General features: G+C 39.6%; 1 protein-coding gene across 1 annotated transcript; it reads left to right on the plus strand.

The window, feature by feature from the left end:
- Positions 1-21657: 21657 nt before the first annotated feature.
- On the plus strand, positions 21658-24110 carry LOC127666671 (E3 ubiquitin-protein ligase RBX1-like). Its single transcript, XM_052159638.1, has 2 exons — positions 21658-21751; positions 23788-24110. Exons 1-2 carry the CDS (start codon positions 21658-21660, stop codon positions 24108-24110), a joined length of 417 nt encoding a protein of 138 aa, XP_052015598.1.
- Positions 24111-24723: the final 613 nt, after the last annotated feature.

Here is a 24723-nt window from a genome sequence, read left to right on the forward strand (position 1 = left end):
AAAGCTTGGCAGAAACCAATTCAATAACTAATTACCTCAAGAGAATTTATAAAATGATTCCATACTTCAAAATACAAAATGTAATGTGCCAGATTTTATGTGTCTGACATTGTGTCTCGGAAGGAAGGGCATGACCTCAGAACTTTTGGAACCTGGGGTCATAAGCCTTACAGGGTCCTATGACCCCTCAGGGACGTGATTTATGGCCCAAAAGAAAGTGTTCAACATTCCTCTGTAAAGCCATGGGGTGGCCCTGATACCTTGCACGTCTGCTCACCTGTTGTGCAGTGGTCGCCTGGGTGAATGCACGGAATGTGTCAGTTCTCAAGATGCAGGAGCTGGAGAGCTCTTTCCATTGAATTTTCCTCTGGTGATTTTCCAACTAGCCCTGAAACTCCGGTGCACTGCAGTTTTGAGTAAACAAGATACACACGTCTAGGTTTGGGGGGGGGGGTTGGTTGTTGCTGTTGTTTAAGCCATCAGTGATTTGAGGCACTTACCCACGTGTCTAGGGGTTTGGATGGGTGATATGCCTTGGTTCCCTGCCTTTTCGGTTCCCACTTTAACACGTGTCTGCTCTGTTCCCCTTGTCTCCTGTTGGAAGTACAGGCAAGTGGACCTGTGGTAAGTCATTGTGGGATCTAGGAGGTGGGGGTTGGGGTATTGGTGAAGGCTATCATTGTTGGGCTTTGCAAGCTTGGGCTGTTTAGTTGCTTTATCTGCTGCTTACTTCTCTCCATTGTCAATAAAATGCTTTCCTAGTGCATTCATAGCTTAGAAATAAAATGCACCAATGTGTTACTATATTACATTATGTTACATTATATTATATTACATTACAATACCATGTCTGAATTAACTCTCGAAACATTAACTATGTTGTTCCTCAACTCTCAATCATCTATGCTCCCCGAGAGCCTAGTTGGTCCCTTTGCTTGGCAGAATTCTGCAAAATGCATGTTATCCACTACTGAAATTGTTGGGCTCCTGGTGTGTCAGTATTGATTTGTTTCTAGTGATAGCTTGTCCTAAATTGTAAATAGAAAGCAAGTATTTCAGTAACAGAATTGTTGTGTAGTGCATGCTGTACGTGGAATTCAGGGGGGGGGGAAACAAGGCCTAATTCAGCAATAACAATACCCCTCCCCACTGCTGCCAAAAGAAGCCAGTCAGCAATTTTCAAATGACAGCGATGTCACTTCTCCTTCATGGCCCTTTAAACTGTCATGACCCCCAAATCTCATTCTATTAGGCACCCATTTACTCCCTGGCCTTTCCTGGCATGACGTTTTTGTAGTTTGAGCAATTTCAAAACAAAAGTCTGTATGTTCTCAAGAGAAAAACACACTTCAAAATAGGTTGATGCCTATTGAGAATGGTTTGAGAATGATAGAGACATGAAGCAAGGTCATGCATGGGGTTGGAGCAGGGTGGGGAACAGGTGAATTGGGTAGAACTGGATATACTGATTATATACAGGGAGCAGAGAACAGAGGATGGGAAAAATGACATCAGGAGCCTGATTACTGAGTGGATGGTAATGGCCTATTATGACAAGAATTGGGGAGAAATAAAAACTGCAATTTAGCTGTTTTGAAGTTGAGGGGTTTATGGGACACTAAGACATGTGATCACTAGGACTGACTACATAGATGTGGAGTCAAGACTGTGCTCTGCAGGGGACTTGTGCTGGAGCAGAAGGAAAATCATCTTTAAAGCAAGAGCAGGAAGAAGCCTTGAGGCTCTGGCCTCTGGCTCACTTCATACCTTCTGGCGTCATCTCCAGTAGAGGTCAAGAGCCCCCCACAGAGCTAGGACACTGCCCAGCACACTACCATGTAATCACAAGCCATTTCCCACTAGATTCAGACATATTCTTCTGCTCCCCATACAGATCCTTCAGCCTTCTAGAGTTGAAGTGTGCCTGCAACTCTCAAAAGAAACATCTAAATCTCATGACCCAGATAGATAATATTTATGTAATAAGTACAGGTGAAACTTTTTATTTAAAAAAATGGACATTTGATCTAGGATTTGGGAGTCCTATATCAAATCTCCTCTTGAGAGACATCATTTAAAACTTCCCATCTCTAATCCAATGATCAAAGTTCCTCAAAATGGAAAAGGCTGAGATATGAACCAAGAGTGGGAGGAAACAGTCTTTGTTTTACTTATTTAAAAAATCAGATTGTATAGAATATAACCTGGAAATAAAGTCTGTAAGGGAAAAAAACTAATAGCAGAGTTGGCAGTATAAAATCAGATTTAGTAATCATTCATAACCTGGACCAACCACACTCCACAGCAGTGATGCTGTCTCTTCCGTGATGTTTCTTACCAGGGATAAAGAGATTTGAAAAGAACTACAACTTCAGTGTTTTCCCTTTCGTTTTCTTTTTCCATATTAACACTCTATTATTTTCTTATTACAAATATATAGAGAGTCTCATCAGAAAACACAGAGAGCAGAACGTCAAAATAAAATTTCAGAACATTCATCGGTGCCACATCCAAAGATAGTGTATGGAAATATTTCACTGAATAGCTATTGCAGTCATTCTAGACAGAAGTAAAGGTCATAGATATAGGTCATAGATTATAGTTATCAATACTGTGAAATGTTCCACACTGGCTCTTATATTTGAACACTTGGTACCTGGCTGGTGACCCTGCTTTCAGGACTTGTGGGACCTTTTGGAAATGATCCCCAGCTAGAATACACTAGAATATACTAGGCCATTCATGGAGGATTTGAGGGTTCTAGGACAACTCCTCTTCTGCCAGAGATCTCTTCTAGATCCAATGAGATGTAGAGTCTTGCTGCAAGACCCCACCACCTTGGAGGAGGCTGCTCTCTTCCATTCCTCCCCCCCCAATGTTCATTAAGCTATCCCCTGAAAAGAGATCTAATAAAGCTGTCATCACTTGAACTGGTTCTATCAGCTATGTAGTCATAAAACCAAAAAGAAACTAAGGTGTTTGTAGATATAAATACAGATATAGTTATGTTTATACATGATTGTTGGCATAGCCACTGCACATGACTACAAAAACTGTTCAGAATGGATATTTCCTTGTATTGAGTGCAAAGGCATATACTGCTCCATGATCTGACTTGTGCAAATTAAGACCTATCTTGCTTCATAAGAAATCCTTCTCCACGTAGGGTTGAAATCCCCCTTGGGTGTTCCCCACCAGTCCAGGCTTCTCTCCTCACTGTGGCTCTCCACTGAGCCATTCCTCTGTGGGTAACCCAGTCCAGGAAGACCTCAGATTTTCCTACCACAAAGAACTGGCCGCTCCTTGTGTTTGGGCCGAAGGGAACAAGGTCTGCTAATGTCATGCCAGTACATTCAAGTAGCCACTACGATTTCCTTTTACCCTCTTGGACTCAGGCATGACCTGCAATATCATTCCCAGTGACAAAACATCCTTCCCAAAATGGAACCAGTTGGGGTCTTGGAAGAAACGCCAAAAGTACTACTGTGAACAGATAATAGTTGAAAGTCTTATTTATTCAGATGAACACATGAGACTCGATCCTTGAAGTAACTCTTTTAGGCGACTATTACTATTATCCCATTTATACATGAGGAACCCAAGGCTTAAAGAGGTATCTGAACATTCACTCAAGCCAAAGGTTGCCTGACTCCTTACTGAGAATCATGCTACACTTTGTCCCTGTGTGGGAATTTCTCACAAGGGGGTAGAGAGATTAGGAAATTCCCAGGTCATGAAATCTATGCCCTAAATACTTCTTTCCAAAAGTTTCAGTTCCTTTCTGGTTAAGAAGGAGCTATTAGCATCTCTGGAGAAGGATCTTTAGCAAGCAGATTAGAAGCTTGTCTACCACTTGCAAGGATGTGTCCATCACAGAAGCTTGTGAGATGGTTTCATTCATGCGCTTAAAATTACATCCTTCTCCTCAAAATGGCTTAGAAGTTTGGCTTCATTTGATAACAGCGTGGGCTCTGTATGTCTGATAGTGTGATGCTGAAATTTTCATTCATGAGGGCTGTCTCTGCCTTACCTATCTGAGGCACTCCTTCCCTCTTGGGAAGACTTGGCAATTACACTGAAAGTCTCTGGGTCAGGCTCATATGTAAATTTAATCTAATATTGCTGAAATAGATTGGTTCACAGAAAAGGGCTTCCTATTCTTAAGGATAAGTCTTCTTTGTTGGCTATCTTTTGAGGTTTAGTTTTTATTAGCATTTCTGATAGCTTTCCTCCTCTCCTATCAGAGAATTATTGATAAACTGAGATTGGACTTCATTATTCCCTGTTCGGGTAAATGTGGACCTTGTTCTCTTAAATCCTGGTTTGATAAGGACTAACAGGAAAATTTGAAAAAATATTAAATAAGGAGTATAAATCCTGGGTGGCTTCGCCATGCAGTATCCAAAGTGGAGTCTTGAAGCACGTAGCAGACATAGGTCAAAAACGTTCTTATCCTTTGTCCAAAATGTATGTAAGAATGATTCCATGATGAAGATTTATATGATGAAACTATGAGGCTAGATGTTGGGACAAAATTATCTAAGCCATTGGAGAGGCTTAGATTGCATTGGAGAGGAGGGTGCAAAAGCACTGGTAATGGGTGACATGCAGAACCACCACTTTTTTCAAATTATATAATCCTGTGGAAGTGGCTTCAGCAACACAGAAAGATAAACACTGGTCAGGAGAGGAACAGCTCTTCCATGTCATAAAATGGAGTCCTTCTGTTTCAGATATATCATAGGGGCTGGCCTTTAGTGTTCCTGTAAATCAGGGGACAGCAATCATTGCAAAGGCAGCTTAAGAGAGTAGAGAAAGCTCATCTAGACAGGCTATGAAACTAGGGATGGGCAGATTGTTAAATGATACATATTACCAAAAAGACAGGGTGGGATTGAAGGATTCTGATTGCTTAGAGGCAATGGTGGACAATCGTGCAACACATTGAAAATAGCAAATGGCCAGACTGGCACTAGGCTGGAGAATGGGGAGACAGGTGGTGCAGAAAGACTGTTGGGTGATGGGTTCATACCCAGTGTAGATAAGAACCAAAGCCACAGCTAAGGCTTATCCATCAGGAAAGAGGGCAGGCTTGAGAACCTAGTGTGCTGAAAGGGGAAACAAGTTATAAGCACAGTGGGAATATGGAGAATATGAAGAGAGCAGAAAGGATAGAAGCTGATAAGCAGTTGATAGATCATAGCTTAATGCATTGGAGGAGCTAAAGCTTTAGTTATTAAAACCTAAAGTTTACTGACTAATTGAAGTGACCAACTAATGGAAAAGAACACGAGGAGATAAAGATTCCAAAGATCTGGAAATGAGTTTATTAGAAGAGTGTATTATCGGCATAGAAAATACCTATGATAATGTCAATGGCTTTTTTTTCTAGTAATACCTTGTCCATATTTTAATGTTATAGGTCAGTTCCAATGTTTGCAGAACAAGAAAGAAAACAAATATGTAGACAGAAACCTGAGGATCACCATTGGATACAGAATGTGGTCAAGTCTCTGTAGCCAGCCTATCATCTTCATGCTACGGCAACGTGGACCTGTCTCACCTGATCTTAGGGATCCAGTTCTGGATGGGAAGTCTGTGCCTTACTTTGTGGGTACTCTGACACAAATGCTCACACTGTATCATGGGACCACGAACTTTGATGAATAGTTCCACCATATCCTCAGATGTTCATACTCTATAAACGCTCGTATCGATGCTTAGATGTCCATCTAATAATTGTACGTGTGCTGTTTCTATCTCCTTCTAAGCTAGAAGGTTTGTGCTGCTTTAGAGACAGGTGTGGATAATATTGGAGACAGGAGCACATCTCCTATGGGCTCTAAAGATCCTTCAGTGCAGGTCCCAGAACATAGCAGATGGCAGCAAATTTAATGTTAAGAGATGACTTCCCACCTTATAAATAGTCTGTTCTGACCACTAAACAGTGGGTGAACAAGGGCCAGCATCACATTAGACCACAAACTTATCTGCACTTGAATTAATTCATACCTAACTTGCTTCCTAGTTGGAGATACTCACTGTTGTAGAATAATGTGTTCCGAATGCTGGCGATTTCTAATCCAGAAATGGGAAGTGATGTGGTTTTGATAGCATTCCACTGACTCTTCCTAGCCAATCTCGGAAATTGTAGAGTTGGGAACACTTCCACTCTGCAAAGGGACATCATGACAAAAAGGCAAAATTCTTGTAAACACTGGCAGGGCAGGCCTGGGCTAGGCCAGGACAGGCCATCTTCCCCTTGCTGAGCTCTATGTTTGGAACAGAGTGAGGAGTAACAGGGTAGGACCAGCTCTGGAGCATACATCAAGATTGAGGGTTTGACAATACATATTTTTGGTGACCATCTGGGGATTAAATTAACATATTTAAAGTTCAAAAGGGAATAGAAATTCATTACCAGAATGGGAGAGGTCATTTTTTTCCTGGATCACTCCCAACCAGAAAATTGAGAACAGGATTCGTTGCACTGAAAAACCCAACGGGATTGTTTTTCCTTCAAAAAAGCCAACAGATGTTTTCATTCTTCGTAGAGCCAACTCTCGGTTAACCAGCACTTGGACACTTAGATTCTTGGTTATTTTGCTTTTCCTTTTTATTTCACAAAGCCTGAAAGACTCTCTCTCTAGTCGGTGCTTGAAGAATTTTTCTGTTTGTTAGAATATCTGCGTCACTTGATAAGAGCAAATGATATATACTTCCTGTTTATCAACTTTTCCTGAGTTTCTTCTCACCTTCTTTTCCTCTTCCGTGATACGCTCATTATTTCTTGTGCCAGCACAGAGGTGACTCCTTAGAGCTTCACACATGACTATCCCCTCTCCAGATTATTCCCAAACAACCCCATAAGCATCCCACTTCCTGGAGGAAAACATGAGACAATAGGAAATTATGTAAAATAAAGGATTTTTAAAGGCTAGGTGATACAGTCCTGTATATAATAGAAGTCCTCAATCACTGAAATGCTTTATTTCTTAACCAAAAGGATATATACATGTATATTAATATATATTAATTGATTAAAAGGATTATACATATGTTTATAATATATAAATATACTGCATATTAATATTGTTATCACATTATTTATTTATTTGTGTTCTATTTATTTTATTTATTATTTTTACATTATACTATATTATTAATATATAATGTTAACATAATAATTTATATGTTAATATTGATATAGTATATGCTTATCTTATATATTATATATACTTATATAATATATTGTGTATAAATATAGATTTATAGATATATATTCTTTTAGTTAATTAACATATAATACATTTATATATATAAATAAATATAAATATATACCCTTTTAGTTAGAAAATTATATAGCTATAGACATAATATATACATATTATATATATTAGTATATAGAAAATATATTATATATGTGTATATATATTTAGTATATAGAAAAAAATACATCAACAAAGACAGCTATTGTTATCATACTCAACCAAAAACTTCAGGTCACATGATCATGAAATTGATACCTCCCTATGAGAAATAGGAAACAACACCTAGTGTATCAGGCTTTTTCACATTAAATTTTCTTTGGAATATGAATAGAATAGTACTAACCTTATTATACAAATGATACATTAACATGTCAATAGATTACAAGCTCTAGTTCACACAAATGTTGTCATTGGCCAACAATGCAAGTCAGAGCTGCTTGGCACCAAAACTTTGTATTGCACATCATTCAAGAGAGGGGGTATGACAACTTCAAATATCATTCCACCAACTTTATTCCCAAGTTCATTTTTACTATCTTTGAGTGACTGGATCTCAGGTATCATCTAGTTTTGGAATGATGACAACAGCGGATACCATGTCAGAACGAAATGTAGAAAAACTAAAGAAGAATGAAAGATACAGGCCGTGTCTACATTTGATCATGAGCTATATTTGGGCCTTGTATGACCCAAAGGAGTAATTATGAGCACTGTGTAGAACTGAACCTAAGATGGCTGAGGGTGGGGCTGGAGTTAAGAGCACTGACTGCTCTTCCAAAGGTCCTGAGTTCAATGCCCAGCAACCACATGGTGGCTCACAACTATCTATAATGCCCTCTTCTGGTGTGTCTGAAGACAGCTACATTGTACTCATATAAATAAAATAAACCTATAAAAAAATCACCGAGGGTAACAATGAGGAGTCGGAAAAGAAGGTCAAGTTCAGCCAGCTGACCCTTCCGTTGTACTAGTGGGGAGACTGCTGAGGTTGGGTTGGGTCAACTGACAGTTGGGTTGAATGAAGAAGCAGAAACAAGGGTGATGGGATAAACTTGCTTAAAATAAATCCAGCTGCAACTAGCTGGGGATTAGTCCTATCCCTAATATAGCTCATTTATTTCTCCATGGATCTGTTTGCTTTTTGTGTGGTCGTTGTGTTGATTTATTTTTTTTTGTTTAGTTTTTCAAGACAAGGTCTCTCTGTATAGCCCTAGCTGTCCTGGAACCCCTTCTATAAGTCAGGCTGACCTCAAAGGCAGAGGTTTGTCTCTGGAGTGCTGAGGTTAAAGGCACGTGCCACCATGCCTGGCACTGTTTGATAAGTTGCCTGTCACTGATACGCAGCATCAGTGTTTGGAGCTTAGCTCGGCTTATCTATTAGGCGCTGTGTTTTGTTTAGTTACCTGATTTAATCATCACAACACTTCCTAACAACATCATTATTCCAATATTGCACAGGAGGAGATCAGTTCTTAAAAGGATCAGGTAATTTGCCCAAGGTTAAACAAATGGCAGAGACAGAAGATAACTCCTGTGCATTGGCTCCATCTGGGCCTCTTAGCACTTGCCACGCTTCAGAAACGGGCACAAAGACTGCTATCCTCACATAAACTTTCCTGAGAGGTGAAGGTCTTTAACCAGTGTCAGTATTCTACCCCAGATCCTGCTTAGTGGAAAAGCAGAAACAACCTTCTGAGCTTCATAACCCCACCACCACCATAACACCGCACACGGTGTTTTCTTTCCCTGCCTTTTCCTTAGAAGACCATACAATTTGCCTTAAGAGCAGAAAGTGCAAGCCAGGGAAGATAGCTTTGCACTGACAGCTTCTGTTCTCTTGAATGCATTGTTTTCACAATCATACACTTGCTATGACCCTCCAAAGGCCCAACTGTATTACCTAGCAGTGAAACTAGATCTGAAGTGAGAGAAACCAGGAAACCCACCCGCACAGAGCAAAAGTCTTAACCTTGTTGTCTTAAACCAGGTTGGTTCTTCCCTGGGGATTTCTTTGTCTACTCATGGAGTTTTTTCACATGTTTCTAAAAATCTCCTCAAGTAAAACAATAGCTAGTGGCCCCTTTTCCCTCCTTCCTCCCTGGTAACACAAGACCCGAGTGTTGGCTTATCATGTGTAAGTCCCTCTCCCAACCCCTGCGCCAGGCCCCTAACCTGCTGGAACACTTACCCTACAGGCTTTGCGGCCTTTCTCCATCCCTTGCCTTTCACCCTTTCCACAAGAGCAAGGTGAGGATTCAAAGATATGACCCTGGACAGAAAATCCACTGCATCTCAAGCTCACTCTATCTTACACTCCAGTTCTTTTCTCTCTAGGTATATCAAGTTTTCAGAAAACTAACTTTATCTAAATACTTTTTTTTAAGAAACTTACCTATCACAAATAGGCTAGACTTAAATGTTTAAAACTAAAGAATAAGACAAAGCAACAACCATATCTTACATCTCAGAAATTGGAAACATTCCCTAACTAATGAAACAGAGGAGAAAGCCAATCAGAAATCAAGAATGACACCCATGCACTGAATCCAGGATAACTGGTGCAGGCCAGTCAAAAAATTAATATGACATTGTTACAAGAAAAACTTTAGACACAACTACTTCAACAGGTTCTTGGAGCACTAAAGACTCTGTGAATCAGGCAGCACTTAGAATGACGGGTTTAGAGAGCTCCAATCAGCTGAGTGAACAGCAGGCTTTTAAATGCAGAAGCAAACTATACTACAACAATGCCCTCAGCTCACCATTGGCCTTCTTTGGTGTCATCTATCGAACATCCCAAGACAGAACATGGTTGGTGCTTTCTCATTGGCTAAACTTAAGATTTTCTGTTTCTATCCTAAAAGTTTATTTGTACACATAGGAACCCAAAACATTAGTGAGCTCTCAGCCAAATGTCCACCCAGTTAATTAATTTAATAAAATAAGAAAGAACTACTTCATGAAGCTTAAGAAATGAGCTATTTAATTAATTATAAACCAAAAGTACAATAAAACCAAGAAGTAAATCTAAAAACCGGAAATTCAATGGAAGAGGGGGACCACTAGCTAATCTAATCAAGGCTGAACTAAAGTAAGCAAAAAGGTAAATTCACAGGGACAGAGGAAAAGGGAAACAATCAGAACCACAGAGCGAACGCAAACAGTAATAAAGTAAAAGTGAAAACTGAACTGTGAGTGAAATGTGGGCTCCTTCAAAACTGACCCCACAAGGAAGGTACAATTTCGATAGATTGATTTCCCCACAGAAATGCAGATACCTACTAAAGCATTATTTTATAAGACATCTCCATTTATATTCTTGAGATTATTTTTTTGGTTAAATTTACATGAATCTTTTTCAATTAATGAACTACTGAAACTAGCTTCCCACAGTAGTGTAGTATATAGTTCAATCATGAAGCCTGTGCTTGGCCTCACATTGTTTTTCATTCAGGAAGCCATGACTAAAATGATTTTAATTAAAGTCACATAGAGGAAACTGAAGGTAGTTGAATAATGGTGTTGGGCGAGTTCAATCAATGCCTTATCAATGATATATTAAAATAATTATAAAAGATATAAAATGTTTTACTGTAAAAAGTTTATTAAAATATTTAGAAGATAGAATGTTTATATAACATCAAAGCATGAAGTATTTCCTTACGTATGAAATAAATCTAGAAAGTATACTTAAAATTAAAAAATTAGAAGATAGAAAAATTATTAATCAGCTAAAACAAGTAACACGGGGCTAACTTCCATAATAATTATTGGAAATCTATTTTCTAAAATTAAACTATGCATTTGAAACTATCAAATGTCCCCTTTAAAAAAAAATTAGGCTCCTAAACACTTAGGTGGTACTCAATCTCATTCATCACAGATATGCAAATTCAACTATAGATGCATTTACTGCCTTGCTAGCAAATATGTTGTGAGTGTATGGAGACTTAGCCACGCTGGCATGAGTTTCAGTAGTAGATAAATTACTCTAACCTCTTGGGTCAGCAACGTACTAATAATAGCAAAAAATGAAATGAACATTTCTTAGCATAGTAGTTCATTTTAGCTTTTTGTTTTTGTCAAAATAGGGTTTATCTGTGTAACAGCCCTGGCTCTCCTGGAACTCACTTTGTAAACCAGGCTAGCCTTGAACTCACAGAGATCTTCCTGACTCTCCCTCCATAGTGCTGGGATTAGAGGCATGTGCCACCAAGCCTAGCTTTTAACATAGCAATGGTCCATGTAACTTACAGAAAAGGTCAAAGATAAAATCAATATTAATAGTTGATAGTAGTGGGAAATTATTGGGAATAATCTAGGTATCTACCATTAGAGAACTATTTAAATACAACATGAAATACTCAAATATGGAATACCATGCAAGCACTGAAAGCTAATGAGGCAGTTTGTTGTTAAGTTAAACCCATAAAGATAAAATTGACCTATAACAGAAACATGATTTTGTGGGGGTGAAACAACAGAGACTTATATTAAATACATTCATGAGGAAAGTTTCCTACCTCTGGAGAAAAATTTAGAAACTTTCCAGTGACTCCATAAATACAGTTTTGTATCACTTTAGGTCACCAAAGGAAATCCCAGTTTAGGAATATTAAATTTTAAATGCACAGTTCTCTGTCATAGCTAATGGTGACAACTTAGAGTCACTGCTGTTCTCTGTACCCAGAGAAGGTTTTACATGACTTTTCCTGAGGAAATGTAAACAAATATTTGTTCTCCACAGGCAAGATACCAACAACAGACCAAAGAAATTATTCCATCAAACTCCAGCTTGGTGTACCAGCTTGGAGTTTGATGCGTTAACTAAGCGTAAGGAATGGGTATATGATGGCTGGAATAAGGCTTAGCCCAGGGAGTGGCACTCTTAGGAGGTGTGGCCCTGTGGGGGGAGGTGTGTCACTGTGGGGGTGGGCTTTGAGAGAACCTCCTCCTCCTCCTTACTGCCTGGAAGTCAGTCTTCTCCTTAGCTGCTGACAGATGAAGATGTAGAACTCTCAGCTCCTCACAAACCATGCCTGCCTGGATGCTGCCATGCTCCTGCCTTGATCATAATGGACTGAACCTCTGCACCTGTAAGCCAGCCCTAATTCAATATTGTCCTTATAATTGCTGCCTTGGTCATGGTGTTTCTTCACAGCAGTCTGAACCCTAAATGAGACAGGGTACTTTGGGGAACTTGAAGACTGACTCAGAGACAACTTCATAGATGAAAAGTCCCACCTCATCATGGGTGACAATACACAAAAGTTGTATCACTCCAGTTCTCAGCACAATATAATCCATGATTATGTCTAACAAAATTAGTAAGAAGGTTTTTACAAAATTTCCAAAGTTTACTGATAATATCCACTAAAGTAAAATAATTACTACACATGATTTTATGTAGGAATAAACATATAAGCCAATAAGGCACAAGGAAAGCAAACCTTAAGCTCTGACCTGACTACATGATGAAGGTGAGCCTAGACTCAATAGATGGTAATGTAATGTATTATTTAGAAAGTGATATCTAAATAACAGACCAAACATTCAGAGAAGTCCAATCATTCCTAAATCAAATTTAAACTAAAATTTTACATGAAAGAAATAAAGACACAATAGAGTTAAACTGTTCTTATTGTTGACATATATCAGTGGTGAACATATTTTAAGTTATATTAAAAATAACTGATGACATGGTACCACAGGGGAGAGATTAGCTACTAAAAGAGAATTATTCAGTCAAACATGAAAACTAAATACATTTCCAAAGCAGAGGAAATGTTTTGTTGAGTTTTGGTGTTGTTGTTATTGTTGTTGTTGTTTTGGGTTTTTTTGTTTTTGTTTTTTCTAGCAGGTAATTGCTTCAGTGATCTATCCCTAAATATATTTCTTCTTCTTCATGGAAAGAGCTGAAATTTGAAAACTATTATGCACTTTAGTTTTGGCTGGGGCTAATAGAACATTGTTCCCAATGACAGGGCTATTGAAAAACTTGACATTGTAAAACCTTGACACAGCCACTGCCAGCAAAATTCTATTGTGGTGGCTATACCTGCTCTAACTGATTTCTTCTATTCATGCCTGGAGTTAAATTTTTCTAATTCCAACTTTAGAGTATTTTTAGCCCGAAAGTTTAGAAAAGATGAAATGATGATTGTTCTACTTGAACAAGAGAAATCAAGCTGAAACCAGGCTGGAAGCTGCTACCCTGTTGGATGACGCTCACTGCTCCAGAAGGCACTGTGCGATGAGATTGCTATCAGCATTGTTAGTTCGTTGTGAACCCATGTGCAACAATACCCGCCAATCAGGAAAGATGAGCCCACTGTGTAAGAGGGGCGAGTCAATTACCGGAGTAACCAAGTGCTTTCTGATTGAATTGAGACCCCACTCTAAGGTAGGGAATTCTACTCTGAAATTGTAAACCTAATCAAAAGCCTGTGGCTGTGAAGATCCTAGGGAAGCTACTGCTGTTACTTTGCTAAATAGGAATTGTTGTGATTATAAAAAGATAAAGAGGTAAAAGATATATACTACGGCGGTGTGGTGAGGTGTAGAGGAAGGAGATGCCTCAGCAGGTCCATGCTGAGGGGGATTAAGAGGGCAGCAAAGGCAGAGAAAGGCAGAGAGGAGAGAGAAGCAGAGGCTGGACATGACCACATGAAGAGAGGGAGAAGGGAAGGAGGAGAGACAAGGGCCCAAGAGTTTATAGTTTGATATGGTTAATAATGAAAAAAACAATTAACCTCCCCTCACCTGTTAATCAGGAAACAAAACACAGTCACAGTGCAGAAAGCAATATTTACAAGACCCTGTGACTGGTATCACTATTCTTTGACATAGCCACAAGCTAGTGATGTTCATGTTGGGAGGTTAGGAGTTAGGGAACTGAAACTGTGGCAGCATTTAGAGCTGGTGATCATAAGAACCAAGTCTTCATCTAGCAGAGAAAAAAAAGTTGAAGTCAAGAAGCTAAAGTATAAATGTATACTTCAGAATATAGGAGAGTCAGAAAAACCTAGCGAGTTCAAAGTGGTTCCTCCAGGTAGTAGACATTAGAATGGGCACATCAGATGAGAGTGACTCTGAGTTTTTATTGTATAACTCATAGAAATGCACACTTAACATTTCATGCCTGTTACACCATAAATTATAACAATAAAGGTAAAAGAGTTAGTGACTTTTGATCTTCATCCACACCCTGTCCTAAATCCTGTCTCTTTAAAAACTCTGTCAAAGATGTCTCAGTTTCCATGGAGAAGAGTCTAACTGTAAATCCAGACTTTCAACCTGAGTGTTGCTGGTAAACCACACTCTTTGAAATTCCTCTGCAGACACAGGAAGCAGCTGCACCCCTGGCTTTCTGAGGCTCTGCTCTTATCAGAGTGTACCTGCCATGTATCATTTCTCCCAAAAAGTCTACCCTTGTGTGTTTGTTGGATTAAAAATTTTGTCAACCTTTCACACAAACCTGTCTTCTGTGTTTCTTGCAAGGCTGAGCTACACACCATGACTTGATTATAAAATTATCTTCATCCCTATATCGCCAGCCTTTAGCTGTCAAATTTCTACTAAGGGCTCAAATGCCATTTCTGTGTGGAAACTATTCTTGACCCTTTGGGTACAAGTGATTGGTCCTACTTAATACCATGTGTTTTGATGGTTTTTTAACTTCTTGAGACATATCATGGTTACTATGTTACTCCCATTTTCTCATTGCTGTGTAAAACAACAAAACCCTGACTATGGTGGTGTGAATAGGTTTGGCTCTCCCCACCCCCAGCCCCCATAGAGTCATGTATTTCAATGCTTGGTCTATGGGGAGAAGCACCATTAAGAGGTGTGGCCTCGATGGAGTAGATGCAGCCTTGTAGAGGAAGTGTGTCACTGAGAAGGCAGAGCTTCAAGGCCTTCAATGTTCAAGTCCCGCCCAGTGTAAAAAACACACAATCTCCTCCTGGCTGCTGTGGATCCAGATATAGATCTCCCGGCTCCTCCAGCACCATGTCTGCCTGCACACTACCATGCTTCCTTCCATGATGATAATGGACTGAACCTCTGAAACTGTAAGCCAGCCTCAATTAAGTGTTTTCCTTTATAAGAGCTGTCTTAGTCATGCTGTCTCTTCACAGCAATAAAACTCTAAGAAACTGATAGAAACAACCCAAGGATTTATTTTGGCTCACAGTTTCAAAAGAAACAGTTTATTGTGGTGGGGCAAACATCATAGTGTTCACTATTGCAGGAGTGTGTGAAGAGACTCCTCAAATCTTGATGAACCAGTTACAGAGAGTTTTCCCAAAAGTAAGGCCTGCCCATAACTCTCAAGTTATGCTTCCAGTGGCTTATACCAACCACTTAGGCCTTACATCCCAAAGGTTCCTAAGCTTCCCAAAACAGTACTACAACTAGGGACAAAGTGTTCAAACACATGATCTTGTTGGGGGACATTTCATATTTGAATCATAGCAGATGCAAAATGAGGCATCATTTGTACATAGATCATAGAATAAAGTAAACATCCAAAAATCCACCAACTACTTTCACCAAAAGCAAGACAGCATCACTTTCCAGACCTGCGTCCTTCCATTCCCATGACTCAGTGAATTCCTGTCTCTGATTTTGTTCTCTTTCCTTTAGATTTCTAAAATTATCTCTAGATGTATCACTAAACTACGTCTTAATGTGTCCTGCCCTGAATTTTATCTGAATGTATCCCAGCGTGTCTCTTTGGTTTCTCCTCTGTCACTGTTCTTGAGAATGGGCTATGTCGATGCACAATACTGTCATTAATTCTTTGTCATATACAGTGCCCAACTGTATAAACATACTATGAGTTACTTACAGTTTAATATTGTGCCATGAGAGGTGTTGTTAATAATTTTATGATGTCTTATATCAACACATACTCTCATATATTAGTAGTATACATCTCACTCTATGTGTGTGTGTTTGTGTTTATATGAGTGTGTGTGTGTGTGTGTGTGTGTGTGTGTGTGTGTGTGCCTGCATGTTTAGGATCTTCCTTTTGGACCAGTAATATTGATATCTAATAACATGGTTCTCAACCCTGATTCCAGACCTACTGACTCAGGACCTCTCAGAGTGGTACCTAGCAGTTTCTGTTTCAACCATCCTTCCCCACGATTCCAATGCATGCTTGGATTGGAGAATTTCAGATCTGGTGTGTCAAACGACCTTGTCAGCTCTGCCATAATGTTATCTTCACATTTACTTCATATATTCTGAATCTATATCATTGCATCTTTTAAATTAGAGTTTTGACATCTTTCTGGTGAACTAAAGTTTTTTTGCAAAGATAGAGTGACTCAATTTATTTCTAGTAATGCTCTGATAAACCAAATCAGGGTCAGTTTCTTGTGCAATTTACTATCATCTAATTTTCTGTACTAGCTTTTAATCTTGCTCTGTACTTAAGGTTTTGCCAAATGAGGCTCATGTAAAACAGCATATTGCTTTCTTTTTATTTTAAGTTCAGTTTTATAGTCTTGTACTTGATGACTTTAGTCCTCCTACATTCTTTACTGATCTATTCAAAACATTTCATATTCTATTGAATCAGATTTTTTTAAAAATTCTTCTCCTTTCTTGTTTGTTAGAGAATTGTTTTTTGTTTTTCCCCTCTCTCCAGTTTTCCTTTTGCTTTTTTTTTGTAGTTTTAATGTTTAGCCTAGAAATTTTAACATGTATTTTTATTTTTTTAAAGTCTAAATTTAATTGACATTTGTAGGCCGAAAACTAAGTAGCACTGTGTTTAACTGGTAAATGGCAATCTGACAAGCTCTTTTAATCAGTAACTTTTGTGCTTTGTTATCTTTTATCTGTCTTAACTGGAACATTATTATATTCTTTTATCCATTGTTCATGTTTAGATACCAGACACTTTTCATTCCTTGTTAGGATATTTCTTTGAAAATCAGATCTTCTGATGTCCATTTCCATCTTCGGAAAGCTTGTCACATAGGAGCTTGCTTAGTGAAGATTTGGAGGTGGGAAATTATCTAGCTCTTATGTTAAAAATGCCATTTCCCTGTGTCAACAAGTCTATGATGAGAAGTTTGGGTTTTTTATTTTGTTTTGTTTCCTTTTCTTTCGTTTTTCATCTCTAGAGATTTTAAAAGAGTATTCTTGGTTATTGAGGAGATAGCTCGGTAGCTGAGTGCTTGTATAACATGCACAAGCCCTGAGTCCAATCCCCACTACAACAGAGAAAGAGAAGCTTAGAGGTTGCTTTGACCTTGCTGCTGGGTCCTGGATATCCCCACTTAGTCCATGGGATGACTTGCAACCATTAAATAAAGCATTTGTATTAACAACGACAACAACAACAAAAATACAATCAATAGATACAAAGGTGTAAGAAACATCGGAGAGTAAAAGAGTGAATAAATCCCCACAACTGGCTGTCACATATCCCTCTGTGCCTTCATTTCCTTGTCTGTAAAGTGGGGAGAACAATACTTGCTCGCTGAGTCTTGGGAATTGTGATATAATTGTAATGAAGTTGACCACTGAGTAAATATATTGTTTTTATCGGAAGCTTTTCGATGTTGGAAGATTGCTTGTCTTGTCTGTAACTGGACTCTTGTCAGGATTCTCCTGCTTATCTCCGGGGACGGGTTGTGGGGACGTGTGGAAGGGAAGGATATTCTGCAGGATTTCATGCCTCTTCTGCTTTAAGTGTCTGAATTTATGGAATAGAAAGAACATCATCATAATTCAGTCATCTTGCTGATATTTGTTGACATTAGGTAATTGTTCTTAATTACTTAAGAATGCTAATGGCATTGTATTGCCTTTAAATGAGTCCTTCTAGTTTATAAATGCATGTTACAGTACTTATGAATAAAAGTATGTTAGACCTGCTTCAAAATAATGAAGGAAGAAATGTCTAAGGGAGCGTATGAAACACGAACAACCTTGAGTTGACAATTGTCATAACTGAGCCTTGGGTGTAAGGGACTCATTGTGTGCATTCTTGTATTGTTTTCCTGGCTAGCAGTATTTGGGATTTCTTTTTCCAAGAGACTATGGTTAGGTAAAAATAAAGCATCCTCCCTTAGCACTGTGCAGCAACTACACAATCCCTGACTACAGGTCCCAACTGGAGAACCAGTGGCTGGAGTTTCGCCATTATTTTCATTGGCCTTAGATGAATGACCAGGAACAAACACTGGTAGGCAAGGAAGTAGATTTAACTAATACAGAGGAGGAAAATAATTTTTTTTTCTTTAAAGAGTTTTCCTAATTAAAATCTCAAGTTTTTTGATGTCTGGAGAGACACTAGCCCCCACAGGTTATAGAAAGTGCGAAGTCTTGACACCTGACATTCACGGCTTTCAGCCAGAAGCCACACTCTGAATGATTGTGGGAGCGTCTTTCTGCTGCTAAATGTCAGCAGCCATTTTGCCTTTAGCTGCTTTGAGCTGCAGCTTTGAGCACCAATTAAACAGCACTGAGGATGGGCAGGTCCTTGCTCCCATCTTTGCAAACGCCCTTTTTTCAGATCAGTTACCTCTTGGGCTTTTAACCTGGGAGAACCAACCGAGAGTCTCTGCTATTGGTGTGTGGTCAGTACTGTCAGAGGACCTGAGACTTAGAAGTGGTGCCTAAAAAGTTTCCTTCTTCTTTTTTTTTTCCCCTCTTCCCACCTCTGTCTCCATGGAGATGAGGTCAGAGGCCACAGGGAGCTCGCAGAGAGCCAGCAGCTGAGAATGAGAAGGCTCACTCAGAGAGCTCCGCTGAAAGCTATAAACTCCTTTACAAAGACCAGCTGAGTCTGCTAGCCTCCGCATCTGAGGTGCTTTTTAAGCTGACAAATAGGGGGCTTTTTGTTTTTGTCTTTTGGGGTGTAACAGGGGGAGAAGAGATACAGCTGAGTAAAAATCAGGTTTGTCTTTACAATTAAGCTTAGTCTGTCCATTAATAGAGAAGTAGAGTGTAAATACAGAAAAATCCCATAAAAGGTGGCTTTCCATTTACTTAATACCGTCAAACAATAGTGTGCCTGAAAAATTAAGCAAGGCTCTTCAACTTAAGCTCTGCTCTTTCAAACGGGCCATTCGCATACTTGAAGAAAAATGTATGCGACTATCTTCATTGCATACTGTCAATTGTAAATGAATTTGTCTGGTGGAACATCATGTTAATTCAATTCAAAGTTACTGGAAAAAACAAATCTGAAGGTGTAGGCAGTTGGTCTTGCCCCATAAAAAGTTCCATGAGTTAAGGTATAGTTTGCTGTCTGTCACCCTGCCTTTTTTGAACTCTGGTCACTGTGTCTGAGTTCTCTCCCTGCCATCACAGGAGAGGATAGGGGAGTCAGAGGAGAGGGAGAGGAAGGGAGGACAATAATTACTTTGTATGGCTTGAGACTAGTCACCACTTAAATATGTCAGAAGGCTTTATCATTGTTATTTATTGTATCATTTTACACATTAACAGCTAGACATTTGTTGAAACAATATAAAATATGAATTTAGGTTTTGAGAAAACCCAAGCAAGTCCTTATTAAAAGAAGATCTAAAGAATCCCAGGTTTCCCGTTTTGAATATGCTTTTTGAATATTTCTTTTTGTCACATATCTTTAAAGCTCACAGCTTATAAAGTTAGTGTTGTTCTCAAGTGCGTTTGCAAAAACTCTCATTTCTCTTACACTAAACAAGTCAGTTGTTAGCTTTAGCCTCCAGTCACAGGAGCACTCCGAATTTTCTAGAAAGTAGTTTCAGGAAACATCAGGACCACAGTCTCTCTAGATGCTGCTATTCTCTCTTTCCCCTTATGTTGGGGCTTCCTCCTGCCCCGCCCCTGCCTGCCTCATCCCCTTATCACACAGCCCTTTCCCTGTCTGTGTGAGCCCTCTCTGTCCCGGGCTGAGCCTTCTCTGTCCTGGGCTGAGCCCTCTCTGTCCTGAGCTGAGCCTTCTCTGTCCTGAGCTGAGCCCTCCCTGTCCTGGGCTGAGCCCTCTCTGTCCTGGGCTGAGCTTTTATCCCTCTTTCCTCTGCTCTCAGAAGTGAAACAGAACATCGTGTTCCCAAGCTGCCCAGCACACATGCCTCAGGATGCTGCCAAGTTCACAGCTGACCAATTGGCCTACTTTAGAGGACTTGAATTTATAAGATTTACAACCTTTATTTCCACTGCCCATCCTCACCCTCATCCCCGTGAGCGCAATAAAGACTGTGTCAAATGTGCTGATAAATCAAGAGCCCTTTGGTTTTGTTAAAACAAAATGGGCAGGCAGTGCTTTTCCTCTTCCGTGGCGAGCAGCCCTGCCATTCCCTCCCGAGTAAATGGAAAACCTTGGCCGGTGTGCTACACAGACATTTGGAAGCAGCTGCCTCTGAATTCCTAACTCATTTCTAAAGAAATATACTGATGAGATGATATGGTCTTCAATCAGGGCAGGGGGCTGTCCATCTTCTAATTTCTTTCCAAAACCAGGCTCGGGCAAACTGGCCTTCTTCCCATTTGGAAGACAGGGCTGTGCCTGCCTTTTCCACTGAGGTCGGGATAGGCAGCTTTGGTAGATGTAAATACTTCAAACACCCTCTCGTTCGGCTTTTCAGTAGATCCAAGACCAGCACGAATGAGAATTTAATAGACTTGTTTTGCTTTGCTTTGGTTTTGGTTGTTGTGTTTTTAAGAAGATAAAGAAGTTTTCTCTTGGAGCCAGCGATTTTTTATTTATTATCTATCTGGTCGGGTTCGTTAAAATCTATTTTCTCTTAAGGGCAGACCCAGGTTTTCACGAAGCCTGTAAAACATGGAACCTTTGTTATGAGCAGGATATAAAATTAGGTTCAAGCGTGAATGTCTTTTAAAATAAATAATAAAGTCACAACTTCTTACAAATAATAAAAGGCACCCAGAAGATGATACAAATAATATAATTGGCATTAAGTAATAGCCATTGTTTTTATTAGTTTAACTGTTTGACTCATTTATGTACATTATATATATATATATATATATATATATATATATATATATATATATATATATAATTTTCTCATCTGTCCCTTCATGTCAGAACCTGTATAATCCTGTTTCATGTAGAGAGGAGAGATGATTTCTGCCTTTCTTCTGGCATAGCAGATGGAATTTTTAAATTGTATTTTGTTCATGTATTTATTTGGTTATTGGTGGATTGGAAAAGGTCCTTTGCCCTCAGCACTCACTAGCCGTGGCACAGCTGAAACAGTCTCCTGCCCCAGGGTGCTTCTTTGGAAAAGTCCCTTTGATCTCTCTGGGCAGAGCCCCAGACACCCTTTGGCCATAGCTTCAGTGACTGGCCTGGTCCTGTTGGGTGACCTGGGTGGGAGACCAGGGCACAAAACACTTATGACAGAACCTGGGTATGGAGGCCCTTGGCAGTGTGGTACACATCTCCCTCCAAGCCGTCTTTGTTGATGCCAAGGTTGGATTCCAGACTCTTGAGCAGGCACAATGTGGTACAGGGTAGCAAGCTGGAGGGCGTTCTGGGGGAGCATGCCTGTCCTGCTCAAGCTGATCCCTAAGTGGGAACGTGCTCTTCATCCTCCTATCCCAGTCACTGACAAGGGCACATAGGACCTGAGATGGAGGGAGTGTGACAGGCTTAGAGCTGTCAAATGGTACAAAATCCTCCTCTCTTCAGTGCTGGTCATATGGTAGATGTTTCTGAAACTGGACTTGGAATGGAATTCTCTGGAGGAAATGCCTCCTATTTAATCTGAAAAATTTTAAGTTCCATTAAAAAAAAAAAAAAGACAAAGATTTTATCCCCGTCTTACTATTAAATTCTCATTATTTGGACAAGTAAGAAGTCTTCCTCTGAATGTGTCTCTGTTTGAGGAGGGGACCAAAATTAGTTAACAATGTGTTTGTTTTCCAGCGTTAAAGCAGGGTGGTCCAGAGGAAGCCACTAGCTGTTGCTTCCTTCAGGTCTTCATCCATTCTGGAGATACTCGCTTTTCTATCAGCCAAGCCGCTCTCCATTGGGATAGGACGGCAAAGCAGAGTTTAAGCATTTAATCGCTTGGCTTTCGTACTCCGTTCCTGCCCAAATAGTCAAATGCCGAGGCTTTCAGCCTGGGTTCCTTCTAGTTGGGCTGTAGTGCCTGAACTTTTTCAGAGTCAAAATGTTTTGACCCTCTTTTAAAACCAAAGTTGATGATATTAAGAGAAGAATCTTGAAAATACAAACACATTTTCTTGCTTCCGGAGGAAGCTGAGATGATCCTTTTTTGATTCACAAGGAAAAAGAGTAACAGTTGACCTGGTCAGTATGGGAATTATTTAATAAGTCTACATGACTCAATTTAGCCATCTCCACACATTCAGATCTCATGAAATTCATAGATAATATCATGTATGAGTAAGTATGTAAACATGCATGCATTCATGGGCACATGTATGCATGAACACACACACATACACACACACACACATACACACACACACACATACACACACACACATACACACACACATAAAATGTACCAAAACAAAGTTGTCCCTCAAAATAAGTACCTTAATGTATTTTGACTTATATTTTTTAAACTATCATAGATGGGGTGACATAAATAACAGAGTTTGTGTCTCAGTTTTAGAAGTCTTAGGTGTCTGAGACAATGACAATGATAGATTTAAGTTCTGGATAAGGTCCTCTTTCTGGTCCACAATGGGAATATCCCTGTGCCCTCAAAAAAGATGAAGGCTTATTTATTTATTTATTTATTTATTTATTTATTTATTTATTTATCTTTTGTGAGTGCTCATGTTCCTGAGACAATCTCCCAAAGATTCTTCCTCCTTCTAAACCCCTCAGTCTGGTGAAGATTTTTAACCTGTGCAATTTAGAGGGATGTAAATATTCAAACCATGGCAATACATTTTGGGATTTTTTTTCCCATCTGCTATTTTTATTGTTCCATCATCTCCTATGTCTAGCAGTGTGATACGTGCAATGTCTGTCTTTGTAACATCTAGAACCACTTTGTGTGATGAGAAGACAAACTTGGAGAGTCAGACAGTCAAAACCATCTTCATGTAGTTGGGATAGATTCAGTTCCTTGAGATTGTAGACCTAAGTTCCTTGCTAATTGCTGGCCAAGGAGTGTTCTAAGATCCTAGAAGCTGCCTGCTTGTCCCATGGACCTCCCCATGCCCAAGCAAGCAGAGGGTCTCTCCCTTGTACCCAATCCCTCTCACACTTTCAAACCCCTTTTGACATCTCTTTTCAAAACGCTGATCTAATTAGTCTCTCCCACCAAGAGTAATTCCACATCCATGCCCAATGTTTTGGGCATCTGAATTGCACTGTGCAAAATTCCTTTGCCATATTATCTCTGGAGCATGGTTCGCTGTGTCACTGGCAGAACTCACACCCAGTGGATGGGAATTTTACAAGAGTATTGAAGTCAACATGAAATTCTGCTCACTGCACATAGTAGGAGCTATTATCCACCAAAGGAAATGACATATTAAGAGCTATAAGGAAAAATAGTGGAGGCGATGGATGTGGATACCCCCAGTGGCACCAACAGCGGCTCGGGCAAGAATCACTTTGAAGTTAAAAAGTGGAACGCAGTAGCCCTCTGGGTCTGGGATATTGTGCTTGATAACTGTGCCATCAGCAGGCACCACATTTTGGATCTTTGTATCGAATGTCAGGCCAACCAGGCAACAGCTACTTCCGAAGAGTGTACAGTTGCATGGGGAGTCTGTAACGGTGCTTTTCATTTCCACTGCATCTCTCAATGGCTCAAAACGAGGCAGTTGTGTCTGTTGAGCAACAGAGAGTGGGAATTCCGAAAGTATCGGCATTAGGAAAGACTCATCTGTAAAGCGTACCCATTTGTTACTTGTTTAGTGGCTTCCTGCTCATTACAAATTAGATAGAAGCATGGTTCTTTTTCTTTCCTTTGTCTTTGGAGTTTGGTGTTCCTGTAGCCATATTGTATTTTGTGTCAGATAAAGCCTTTAAGTTGGAAGAGAGAAAAAAAAAAGCTATGAGGACTCAGAAAAAGGACAGAAGCAACTATGTCTAGTGGGATAGAGTTTGTTTAAACCAGCCGTTCTGAACCTTCCTAATGCTGTGACCCTTTCTTATAGTTCCTCAGGTTCTGGGAACCCCCAACCGTAAAATTATTTCATTACTACTTCATAACTGTAATTTTGTTGCCCTCATAAATTGTAACATAAATATCTGATATACAGAATATCTGATATGTGACCCCTGTGAAATGAATGGTCATTGGACCTCCCAAGGGGCTTGAGACCCACAGATTCAGAAACTTTGGTTTAAATGAAAGGCAAAGTTTGAGCTAATCATAGAAATGGGAGGTTTGAGTACTTTACCACAAAGGTATAGTTTATCAGTGTATCCAAAGGCTTTGCTTGCACAGGGCATTCCAGGTCTGGGCAATCCTACCTTAATCAC

Source organism: Apodemus sylvaticus, chromosome 16 (assembly GCF_947179515.1).
Source record: "Apodemus sylvaticus chromosome 16, mApoSyl1.1, whole genome shotgun sequence".
In the NCBI taxonomy this organism is placed as follows: Eukaryota; Metazoa; Chordata; class Mammalia; order Rodentia; family Muridae; genus Apodemus; species Apodemus sylvaticus.